Source organism: Lynx canadensis, chromosome D3, assembly GCF_007474595.2.
Source record: "Lynx canadensis isolate LIC74 chromosome D3, mLynCan4.pri.v2, whole genome shotgun sequence".
Classification (NCBI taxonomy): Eukaryota; Metazoa; Chordata; class Mammalia; order Carnivora; family Felidae; genus Lynx; species Lynx canadensis.
Window position 1 is genome coordinate 37,335,869 of NC_044314.2, and position 12,384 is coordinate 37,348,252.

Consider the following 12,384-nt stretch of genomic DNA (forward strand, 5'->3'; position numbering starts at 1 on the left):
GACAAGGACCTTTCATATATTTTTGATCCTCACAGCCACCCTGTGAAGTAGATAGGTTTCGGTTATTAATTTTAATGAAGCATTTTCTCCATCAACATTGAAAAGAGCCCAAAGAAGTTTGCTCTTGGACCTTAGTTTCCATGTATTTAAATAATAAAAGTTTTAGAAAAGATGTTTTTGTGACTAACTTTAGTTTCAGAGTTGTATTAAACATTTATTTTCACAGGGGCGCCTGGGTGGCTCAGTTGGTTAAGCGTCCGACTTCGGCTCAGGTCATGATCTCGTGGTTCGTGAGTTCGAGTCCCGCGTCGGGCTCTGTGCTGACATCTCAGAGCCTGAAGCCTGCTGCAGATTCTGTGTCTCCCTCCCTCTCTGGCCCTTCCCCTCTTGAGCTCTGTGTCTCTCTCTCAAAAGTAAATAAACGTTAAAAAAACAAAACAAAACATTTATTTCACAGACTATCCTTTACAAAGACAGTAAGAAATTTCTGAAGTCCACCTTTGAATTCTTTTGGGATTCACTCCGACTAAGCAACAATTTTAATTTAGAGAAGTGTTTCTTAGTTTTGCTCACACTCTTTGAGCAGGTGGGTGTTGACTGTCCAGATGTCGGTGTCCTGAAAACAAACATAAAACCACATTTAGGTATACTGATAAGTAAGTTTTAAAAGTGTTTTTCCTACTTAGCCTAGATAATTGCTACTAGAATCCTTTTCTACCCTTGTGTATTATGGCCACATATGAGCAGTGGCTGGACCCAGCATTCATTTCCCATTTTGTTAAAAACTCCCTGACTACAGAGGCTCTAGGCAATATTCAGGAGGTATGCTGGGTGGTTCTGGAAGTTTCCATCAAACCTCAAGAAGGCTAAAGGTAAAGTGTCATCGGGTCTGAGTTCCCTTTAAGTCTGACATTGGGATTCCTGACAATTCTAAGGACTTTAAAAACCTGTTTCTTCACAGCTCAAGATCACTTCCTTTCTCAAAACTGAAGAACTCAACCTCCACACGCAGGTGCCACTCCATCGTATCTCCCCGCCTGCGTAAGCTCCCCAGGGTAGACTGTGTACTACTAGTCGTGCATTCCCCCGCTACTTAGCAGTGCCAGGCACAGAAGGGGTCTTCTAAAAATATTCCCTGGATAAATGGTTCTCCAGCTGCTGTGTATGTATTTAGCTTCCTTCTATTTCATGCCCTCCAGTTGTGTTCCACACCCACGAACCCTTATTGGGGTTTGTCAGTCTGATCCCTCTTCCACTCCCCATCTGTATGATAAATGTGAAACATCTTTCCCATTCCTGCATATATCTAAAAAGCAGTCTGGTCTAAATACAAGTTAATTATTTTAAATATGCCAAATCCTCTTTTATCTATATTTGTCCAATAAAGTAGAAACTTCTGTGATGAATTCCTACCAGCCAGATATCAAAATAATTAAAATATGGAGAAAACTGGACTTGAAATTTTAATTCTTACCCAATTTGATAAATGTCAACACCAATATAAAAAACTCAATTCAGTAAACAGAGATAATTCAGTCCTTGCTGACTTATGTTATTTATATTCAAGAAACTACCAGACTGTTTCTCTTTCGGCAAAAAAACGTCCAAAAATTCCTTTCCCAGTTTCTATGAAACTAAATTTACTGACTATCAAAGTGAATATAGTACTGTGAACTACAAAAATAAGACATGTGCTCAGTCATACAGTTAATTTAGTAGCACCTGACAAATCCCTATTCAGCAAGATTTCCATAGGAACTTCTGACAGAGGAAATCAGAGGAAATACCAAGAACAAAGGTTTAGAGCAAGAAAGTAAACTGAGTGGTTCAGTTTTGGTGATACGTAAGATGAATTAAGGTAAAGTACAACAGGCAGACAGATTGGTGCCAGGTAATAAGGGCTGGGAAGCCAGGCTGGAACATCTGACCCAAATGCTACCGAGGTGAAGTGTGAAAGGCTTCTAATTAGAGCTGTGCGTTAGGGAAATGATCAGGCTAGAAGGGTTTGAAACTAGAAGCAAGAAATTACTATAGTAATCCAGCAAAATAATCCATTTACTGGATAATACAGTAATCCATTACAGTAGTAAATCCCAGCAAAAGGTGGATACAGACCTGAACACAGCAGTAGGAAAAAAGGAGAACAGGTGCAAACACCATGGAGGTAGGACAGATGGAAACTGGCAACTAACTGGACAAGGACCAAGGGAGTAGGAGCTGTCAACTCTACTCACCATGTCCGGTCAGAATGTCAAGGGCATGTTCACTGACAGAATAAGGAACTTAGGAGGATGAAGAGGTCTGAGTAGTCAGCTGTGGGGACATGGTGGGGGGATAAAATGGATGTATTTAGCAGGCAGCTGGGAACGGGCCCAGGAGAGGTTGAAGTAGAGGAATATACCTGGAAGTTATAAACAGAGAGGAGAATGGAAAACATGGGAGCATAGGACATTAGAAAAGAAAAGGATATGGAGGGAAAAAAGGGGCCAAGGCCTCACCTGCGTGGCAAATTTAGGGAGTGTATATTAAACAAAGGAAATTAGAAGAAATAAGAGTTAACACCAGCAATTCAAATAGCTTAATGAGTTCAGATACCTGAATACAAAGGCTGGCCTCTTGCCTTTGGAACCACACGTGTGATTTAGGTTTGTGGAACTCGGAGTCTTTCTCTCTGGTGTCTTCGGGCTGAGTTTAGTCGTAGGAGTGGTAGGACTGCTCTTCAGTGTGGATAGAAAGCTTCTACTTTTACCATGATGTTTAACTGTTCTGTTGCATGTTTTACAAGTAACCAACTGTCATAAAAAAGAAGAAATACTGGGCCTGATTTCTTTTCCAGTTTAATCCAATAAACTACATGTTCATTAAATTCTTGTACATAAGGGACTACACCAGGCAATACTGGTGAGTAACAGGGGCTCCCCTGAGGGAGTTTATAATCTAGCGGCAGCAATCAGACAAGACACAAATTTAAAATGAGAAAATCTTCGATAAAAAGTTACTGGTTAAGCATTTGTATTTAATTCAAAACACCTTTTTATTTTCATTTGATTTTTAAAGATTTTACTTTTAAATAATCTCTACACCCAATGTGGGGGCTTGAACTTACAACCCTGAGATCAATGAGCCAGCCAGGTTCCCCTAAAACACCTTTTAAAGATAACAAAGCCTCTACGTTCTCAATATAAAACCATGTTTGGGGAGAATGGAGGAGACTGTCATTGAAACCCTTTGACATCTGGAAGGATGTTCTTTACAACAGCAGTTGACATTTAACATTTGTTGCAGACAAACTCCAGGTGGTTTTCCAATAAAACATGGCAAATTATCACTGAAATTTTAAGTGACCTCTTCAAACTCTTAGTGATTCTGCAAATATAGGTCTAAGTTAATTTATAAAACCAATCAAATGAATTCTCACATTCTCCTACCTCTTCACTCCATTAGCTCCAGAGGCTGACTTAATAGTAGGAATTTCATAATGTAATTGTCAAATCACTATGTGTAAACTTGAAACTAGTATGTCAACTATATACTTCAATCACAAATTTTTTAAAAATAAGCTTTACTCTTGATGAAACATCACTAGAAGAAAAACTTATGTATATATTTTGACAATCTGAATGTATGATCACAAACTTCTGAGTTATATGTAGTCTGATCTTTAACCAACTTCAATTTAAGTAAAAGAAAATTCTAGTTTATTTATACATACTAGAATTGAAATCTTACCAATACACTTCTGGAGTCTTTGTATTTTTTCACAATTTTTGCTTCTTTAAAATTGAGTGTACAATTTCTTGCCTCTCGGTTAAGAAGTTTCTGTATTTTGGGTGTCAGTTTGGATTTGGGTTTGAGGCGCACTCGAGAGTTATCCGAGACCAGCAACTGGAAACAGTATGGACATGTTCCTTCAAAAGTGTTGTTATCTGAAATTATACAGATGAAACTCATGATTTAGTCCATCAGAATAGTTTGTTACCTCAAGCCAATATTATGTGAAAAAGTGTATTGTTCAATATAAGCAGATATATATTTTCCTTAAGCAAACTCAAAATAGAACTTACAAGAAGATAAACTGGCAATAATTCATTTTGCAAAACACTAATTCTATCCATTCATTCCTTTTAGCGACAGGTTAAGTCCCCACTCTTTGTGATGTTACTCATTACTTGTTACTAAGTAAAAAAGACGATCTTGCCAATTTTACATATTTATCATAAAACAATAAATTATACTGATTGTTTCTTTTTTAAACAATTAGCATAATTTTGTGATTTGTGGGCCAGGCTTTCTGCAGATAACTCTCAGTGCAAGGTAAAAGGACAACAGACTTGCCCCAGACTGTTCATGCAATCAAGACAGCCATCTACCACACTGGGCTAGGGAGACATAAATATGGAGTAAGAGAGTTGCTATCTTTAAAGAACTCACATTCTAGGTGAGCCCTAAGCAAAAGAAAATACAGTTCTGGTAAGAACTGTAATAGAGTATAATTAAAATGCCCTGGAAATTATTAAACTCTGTATAGACCAGCCAGAAACACTCCAAAAGAAGTGGCCTGAGAGAGGTCAAATACCTATATTTAGAGAATGGCATCTATTATTAGAAAAGGGCTTTCAGGCAGAAGTACAGTGAAAAAGAAAGCACGGCTATTAGGGAAAGGTGAGGTTGGGGAAGTGATGCAGCTGGAAAGGAAGGTGGGTACACCATCAATTTATTCAACAAATATTTATTGGCGAGCACTCTACATATACAACTAAAGACCATGCTTGTAACCCAGCTCTGCCATATGTTAAATTCAATCATATTTATTAGTGACTGTAAAGTGACAGGAAGAGTTCTGGGTGCAAGAGATAAAACAGTGAATAAAGGACAATTCATGGAGAGAGAAAGTAAATATGGCAACACCAAATACTAAGTGCTGGGGAAAAAAAGGGGAATAGGGAGTGGCAATGGAGGTGCTGAAGTCCTTTTTTTTTTTTTTTTTTTTTTGTTAGAGTTTATTTTTATGTATCTTGAGAGAGAGCGAAAGCAAGCAGGGGATGGGCAGAAAAAGGGGGAACTGTTCCTGTCAGTGGAGAGCCCGACTCGCAGCTCGAGCTCACGAACTGTGAGATCACGACCTGGGCCCAAATCAAGAGTCAGATGCTTAATCAACTGAGCCATCCAGGCGCCCACACAGCTGCTGTCATCTTAAATAAGGCAGCCACAGAAAGCTTCGTGGAATGACATCTGTAGAGAGCAGAAGGAAGCGAGTGAGAATGGAATCCATGAAGATACACGAGGTTAAGAATTCCAGGTAGAGGGAAGGACAGCTGCAAAGGCTGCGTTAGAACAAGGAGGGCTAACAGTGGTTGGAGTTGAGTAAACAAAAGGGAAGAGCAGGTTGGAGAGGCAACCTTGACCTTTGATGTAGGTCCTTGTAGTCCATTTAAAAGATTTTCACTTTTACTTTGAGATGGGAAGTTATTTGAGAGTTTGTAGCAAAGAATAACATGATCTAGCTTAGGTTTCTACTGGGCTTACTCTGGCCGCTCAATTGAGAATGGACTGTAGTATGCATGAGAGCTTGTTGACGTGGTCCAGGATAGTAACATGATAAGTGATGGTGATAAGTGGCTAGATTCTGGATATATTTTAAAGCCAACAGGATTTGCTGGCATATTGGCTTGGGGAGGAGAGCTGTTAGGGAGTCAAAAATAGCCCCAGAGTTTGGGCGCTGATAACTCTAAGGATGGAATTCCCACTAACTGAACTGGTAAGAACTAGAGGAAGGCTGGGTTGGGAGGTAAAGCTCGAGTTTTGGCCTAACAGACACTCAAAAGAAATTGTCAAGAAGGCTTCTGGATAGAAGTCTAGAATGCGGAGAAGTCCTGGTTGGGGGTACAAATTTGGAAGTCCTCAGCATACAGAATTTAAAAGCCATGAGACTGGATGAAAAACTGTCACAAAGAAGTGAGGTTAACGAAAAGAGATCCAAGGAAATTGGAACTTTTCATGAAAGAGAAGCCTCTGGGGTAGTTGCGGGGGGAGGCGGTTAGGAGGGCAGTGGGTCGATGAGATTTCTCTTTTGGGTCATCCTGAGCGCTGTGCGGAATGGAGGGGAGCGGGGCGACGAGGGCCTGACCCGCAATCGTCGGACGTTCTCCCTACCGTGTGACGAACTGTAGGCCCAGCTGTAAAGGAGGAGGAGAACCGTGAGCGAAGAGGGAAGACCCACCACCGCCGCCCGCATCCCCTCCTGCCCCTTTCTTACAGGAGATACCGGGCCTGGCCCGGACAGCTCTCGTAGAGTTGCCGCGCCGCAGCCTCAAGGTAATGCTTCTGCCTCATCGTTCCCACCGCTCCCACGCCGCTAAGCCCCGGAGACGACAGCGGACTCCGGAAGCCGGCTTCCCAGCGCACCGGACTTTGACCTCGGACTCCAAGCTCCCCCCGGAAACAGGCGCCCGGCGCAGAGGCGTTCCGGTTTCCCTCGAGTCCCGCCCGGCGCGCAGGCCGACCCCCTCCCCGCCCTTGGCCCTGCCCCCAGGCTCCGCCCCGTCCCCCCGGATCCGCTTCAGACCCACGCCTGCGCTGAGTGGCGGGAGTCGGAGGTGGTTTCGACGCTGGAAAAGAGTGACCCGCCGGTCTGTCTTTGGCTCCTGATGGCGTCCTATGTGATACCCCTGTTGTCGTTTCCTCAGCCCACGCCGCCTTCTAGATTCTCCATCGAGGATGTGGACTTGGGTCCGCAAGGAGGCCACCGGGGTAAGCGCGGCAGCGGGCCAGCCTACTCTCTCAGTGCACAAGCGAGCTTACCTTCACCCCCGTTAACTGAAGTGAAATACACATAGGAGTGTTGACAATTCAGTATATTCTCAGTGTTGCGCAAACACCACTGTTACCTAGTTTGGAAACATTTCTATCACCCTAAAGAAAACCCCTTCCCCATTTAGCAGTTGCTTCCCATTCTCCCCTCCCTGCCAGGCCCCGGCAACCACGAGTCCGCTTTCTGAATCTGTGGGTTTATTCTCGCCATTTCTTGTAAGTGGAATCATACCTGTCATCTTTTGTGTCCGGATTCTTCCACCTAGTATAATGTTTAAGATGTTCATTCGCCTTGTAGCCTATATCAGAACTTCATTCCCTTTTATGACTTTACGTCGTATGTATACCAAGTAGTCTTTATTCGTTCATCAATGGTAGACAGTTGGATTATTTCCTTTTGGCTGCTGTGGATAGTGCTCCTGTGAACATGTATGTTTTCTATTTTTTGGGGGGGTGGTAAATGGGAGTGAAAATGCTGGATCCTAAAGTAATGCCATGTTTAACAAGGATTCCAGTTTCTCCTACATCCTCACCATCCTCATTTTCCACTTTGGTTTTTGTTTTGTTTTCTTGTATTTTTATCCTAACCATCTAATGAGTGTGAAGTGGCATCTCACTGTGGTTTTGATTTGCATTCCCTAGTGAATAATGATGCCAAGTATCCTTTCATGTGTTTGTTGACAACTTGTATATTTTCTTTGGAGAAATGTCTATTCAAGTCCCTTGCTCATTTTAAAATTGGGTTGTTTGCCTTTTGTTGTTGAGTTGTTAGAGTTTTAAAAGATATATTCTGGAGACTAGACCCTTATTTATCCTTCATTGTCAATATTTGAAAGGACTCAAATTGAGATAGGGAAACTGAAAGGATTCCATTTTCAGAAAGGCTCCATCTCTGCTGTTTTTCTGCAAGGCCCCATTTACTCATGTTCTGTATTTCACCTTGTGTCTGACTAAACCAAATAACCTATGTTCCCACTCCAAGAAGGAGGCAAGAAAGTTAATCATTCTTTGAGTTTTGTTTTAGGCCTCCAAATGCCTGATAACATCTAAGAAGAACTGGATTTCAAACATGTTTCAGGACATTAGCTTCAAACAAATCTCACCCACCGCTGGCATCGATATCCCCTACCTGCGATGATTTTTGAAATAACAACTATTACTCACCTGTCACTCACCCTCGAATCCAACCCTACCCTGGATTCCTGGAGGAACACATACCCTGGACCCTTTCAATATAAACTCTTAACCCCAAGTGGTGAGACTGTCTGCTATACTCTGCACTTACACTGTTCAATAAACTCTGCTTTCACTTCCCACTTCCTGATTTCTCTCCTGCATAAAGCCAAGGACCCTCTTGGCTTGTCCTGTGGGACCTCCTCTGTGTTCCTGGACCTGGCTTGTCTACGTCAAAATGATACAGAAGTTTGTAAAAAGAAAGTATATATTTACATCTGTATAGACGTATTTTAATTTTTCAAAGGAAAAGTTATTACATCTGTTCTTCCCACCTTTTCATCCTACTTCTCTGGTTGATGGACGTTTAGCAGATAGGTATCTTCTCCTCTACGTCCACACATAAGTAAATGGATGCGTGTATAAACATCCCCTCTAACCACTGTCCCCACTACCACGAACACATACACATGCACTAAAAAACCAAAACATACATAAAAAAAGCTAAGCGAAAATTAGAAAGTTAGTCCCTTACTACATAACTTGCCTTTTTCCTTAACCAAAGACCGCAGACATCTTTCCAGGTCAGTACATATATTTTTGCAACAGCAAAAAATCTTGTATGAACCGGTACTTTTTATTTCTTTTGTCTGAATTCCTAAAAGAGAAATTACTGAGTGGAATGATGTGCGCATCTGTATTTGTCAGACCTCCAAAACAGGTTGTAGCAATTTGTACTCTAAGCATAATATCTGAGAAAGTTGGGTTCGACTGTATGGGTGAAAATGTGAAAGCCATTGGTTCTCCTAAATACAAGTGAGATAAAGTCTCTTTTCATATGTTCCTTGATGCTTGCATTTTCTCTTGTGAAGGGAAATCTTCTCTTCTAGGAGATCTTTGTGTCTTGGGGAAAATTATCCTCTGCTTGTCATATAGAATGCAATACTTTCTTGCTTACAATTTTTCTTTGGCATGGTTTATAGCATTTTTGCCATATAGGATTTTGTATGTGGTCAAACGTTTTTCATTACTGGATCTGGGTTTCCTGTGTAGCTTTAAAAAGCCTCGCTTAGTGCTTGCTTCTACAGCACATATACTAAAATTGGAAGGATACAGAGATTAGCATGGCCCCTCCCTGCCCATGCAGGATGATATGCAAATTTGTGAAACATTAAAAATAAAATAAAATAAAATAAAATAAAATAAAATAAAATAAAATGGCCTCATTTATGCCAAGGCTAAACAACCAACTATCCATCCAAATGTTTTTCTCATACTTTTCTAGTTTGACTTCTTCCATGCACATCTTTAATCAATATGAAATGTATTTGTACTTAAGTATAGGGTAGAGCATCTAACTGACGTTTTTTCCAGATGGTTAGCAAGTTACGTGAATAACTCTTACTAGGTAAATTACTCTTTTTCTATTGGAATTGAAATATAAACAATGCAGTGAACACTGAATGTGTGCCAGGCATTTCTAAGCATCTTACTTGTAGCTCATATAATCCTCATACCCCGTGGCATTAGGTGAAATGCCAGTTTATCACATAAGGTTTTTTTTTTTTTTTTAACACAGTTGCATCTGTTTCTAGAGTCTTTATCTGCTTCACTAACCAATACAGCAGAAAAGAGGAGAAATGCACTGTGTGCGCACGTACACCTACTTCCCCTGCCCTCCACCACACTTTCCTTCAGTTCTTCTCTCGCCTCTGAGCACCACACTCCTACTTCCAGATGCCGCCTCAGCATCTCTGCTTGCGTTGCAACTTGTCTTCTCAGACACATCGTGGCCCAGATGGCACTCTTGATTTCCCCCACCAGCCTGCCCAGCCACCCAGTCTTCCTCCGTGTCAGCCCCACCAAGCACCATTGCTGCGTCCTCTTCCCACCCCTTGTAGCCAATCCACTCTGGGGTGCCAGCTCCCCACCAGGAGCAGATGGGGACTCTTCACTTCTCCGCACACCTTGGCTACCCTCTCCTTTTGCCTGCATCCCTAGCATGGCCCCCTACATTCTTTTCCTGCGTCCTCTCTCCCAGCCCATTCTTCACAGGGCATAGTGGCCTTCTTAAAATGTAAGTCATTTTTTTGGACATGGAATGTCCTTGCTCAGAGTCTCCAGACTCCTCATTGCACCTGGAACAAAATTGCCTAGCTGTGCTCTGCAGACCTCTGTTTCTCTTTCTGCCTCCTGCCATTTGGCCAAAGATGGGAGCAGTCACAGAGGCACATGACCATGGAGTAACTTTCCAGCTCCAGCTTTCTGGTCATAGAGCCAGAAAGGGGCATTGTAGAAAAGTACTGGAGAACCGAACTAACAGACCATCAACCAGGCTCCAGATGACCACTGAGTGGTAACTTGTTCAGGGTCTATCCAAATTGTACTGCAAAGGCTTTGGAAACAACTTAAATGTGAACCACAACTCACAAAAGGCAGGTTGAGCTTGTAGTATGACCCTAAGCAGGTCTATTGCCTAAAACAAAAATATGTACATACTGCATAGGATTTAAACAAGACCCAGGGTCTCATTACAAAATATAATTTTCAGGAGACAGTCCAAAATTCTTGGCATATGAAAAACCAAGAAAATCTCATCTCACGTGGGAAAACAACAATCAACAGACATCAACAGTAAAATTGACACAGATGTTGGAATTATCTGGCAACGACTTGTCCACAGCTATTGTACGACTGCTCCACCAAACAGTCACACCCTTGAAAACCAGCTTTTCTCATGAAGGGCTTGGTAGTAAGTATTTGAGGCAAGACCTATGGTCTCTGCTGCCTCCCCTCCACTCCGTGAAAACAGCCACAGACAGCCGTCCACAATCCATAAACGAGTAAATGTGGCTGTTTTCCAGTAAATCTTTATTCATGGGATTTGCCCCATAGACCATAGTTCACCAATTCCTGATCTGTATTGTTTTTTAGATATTCTATTGATTTTTTTGTGTGTATTTACTTGTTCTATATATTATCAAGAACAGGGTCTTAAAGTCTTTCACCGTGATTTTGGGCTTGCTTATTTCTCCCCTTAGTTCTGTTTGTTTTTCTTAAGGTATTTTGAAGCTCTGATATTAGGTGCATAAATACTTTCATTGTTATGTTTTCCTGATGCCTCACCCATTTATCATTATGATATTTCCCTTGTTATCTGTAATAATGTTCTTCCTTAAAGTCTATTTTGTCAAATATTAATACAGTCACTTCAGATTCCTTTTTTAAAATTGAGGTAAAAAACACATAACATAGAATTTGCCATCTTAATCATTTAATCTTTTTTTTTTTTTTTTTTTTTGAGCAGGGGAGAGGGGCAGAGAGAGAGACAATCTTAAGCAGGCTCCACGCTCAGCATAGAGCCCGATGCGGGGCTCGATCCCACCACCCTGGGACTATGACCTCAGCTGAAATCAAGAGTCGGATGCTCAATCGACTGAACCACCCAGGCGCCCCTTAACCATTTTTAAGCGTACAGTTTGGTAGTGTTAAGTATACCCACACTGTTGTGGTATATAGATCTTCAGTACCATTTCATATTGTTAAACTGAAACTCTATACCCTGAAATGCTGGTAAACCCTCCTTCTCACCCTCTCCAGCCCTTGGAAACCACTTTTCTATCTTCTATTTCTATGATTTTGACTACTGTAGATACTTCATATTAGGGGAATCACACAGATTTTGTCCTTTTGTGACTGGCTGATTTCACTTAGCATGTCTTTGAGGTTCCTCCATGTTGTATAACATGTGACAGGATTTCATCATTTTATTTATTTATTTTTGCTTCTTATTAAAATTTTTTAAAGTTTATTTATTTTGAGAGAGAAAGAGAGAGGCGGGGGAGGGCAGGGACAGAGAGAGAGGGAAAATCCCAAGCAGGCTTGGTGCTGTCATGCAGAGCCTGATGCGGGGCTCCAACCCATGAACTGTGAGATCATGACCTGAGCTGAAATCAAGAGTTGGACGCTTAACTGACTGAGCCACTCACACATTCCAGGATTTTGTATTTGAAAAGCAGCATATTCCTTTGTGTGTATATACCAGATTTTCTTCATTCATTCATCTGTCAACAGACATTTGAGTTGCTTCCACTTCTTGGCCACTTTAGATAATGCAGCAACGGACGTGGGTATGCAGACATTTTTTTCAGATCCTGTTTTATTTCCAACGTTTTTATTTATTTATTTATTTTTGGGGGGGACAGAGAGAGACAGAGCATGAACGGGGGAGGGGCAGAGAGAGAGGGAGACACAGAATCGGAAACAGGCTCCAGGCTCTGAGCCATCAGCCCAGAGCCCGACGCGGGGCTCGAACTCACGGACCGCGAGATCGTGACCTGGCTGAAGTCGGACGCTTAACCGACTGCGCCACCCAGGCGCCCCCAGATCCTGTTTTAAATT

At 41.7% G+C, this 12,384-nt stretch overlaps 1 protein-coding gene and 1 non-coding gene across 2 annotated transcripts; one reads left to right on the forward strand and one right to left on the reverse strand.

Annotated features, from left to right (window-relative positions):
* Positions 1-428: 428 nt before the first annotated feature.
* Positions 429-6,418, reverse strand: CD3H18orf21 (chromosome D3 C18orf21 homolog). The gene is made up of 5 exons (XM_030335792.1): positions 6,257-6,418; positions 6,154-6,176; positions 3,730-3,926; positions 2,596-2,792; positions 429-616 (listed from the first exon to the last, which is right to left on the reverse strand). The coding sequence occupies exons 1-5, from the start codon at positions 6,331-6,333 to the stop codon at positions 466-468; spliced, it is 645 nt and encodes a 214-aa protein (XP_030191652.1). The 5' UTR covers positions 6,334-6,418; the 3' UTR covers positions 429-465.
* A 2,637-nt stretch (positions 6,419-9,055) lies between these two features.
* LOC115498849 lies at positions 9,056-9,166 on the forward strand. Its single transcript, XR_003963976.1, has one exon. It is a non-coding gene; the product is annotated as a U6 spliceosomal RNA (small nuclear RNA).
* The last annotated feature ends 3,218 nt before the right edge of the window (positions 9,167-12,384 follow it).

Excerpts from the sequence above, each read along its gene's own strand:
- CD3H18orf21 (XM_030335792.1), bottom strand. The coding sequence starts at position 6,333 with ATGAGGCAGAAGCATTACCTTGAGGCTGCGGCGCGGCAACTCTACGAG. Across the intron at positions 6,177-6,256 it reads GGCCAGGCCCGGTATCTCCT|CTGGGCCTACAGTTCGTCAC; the intron begins GTAAGAAAGGGG and ends CCTCCTTTACAG. Across the intron at positions 2,793-3,729 it reads AAGACTCCAGAAGTGTATTG|TTGGTTACTTGTAAAACATG; the intron begins GTAAGATTTCAA and ends TTTTTATGACAG.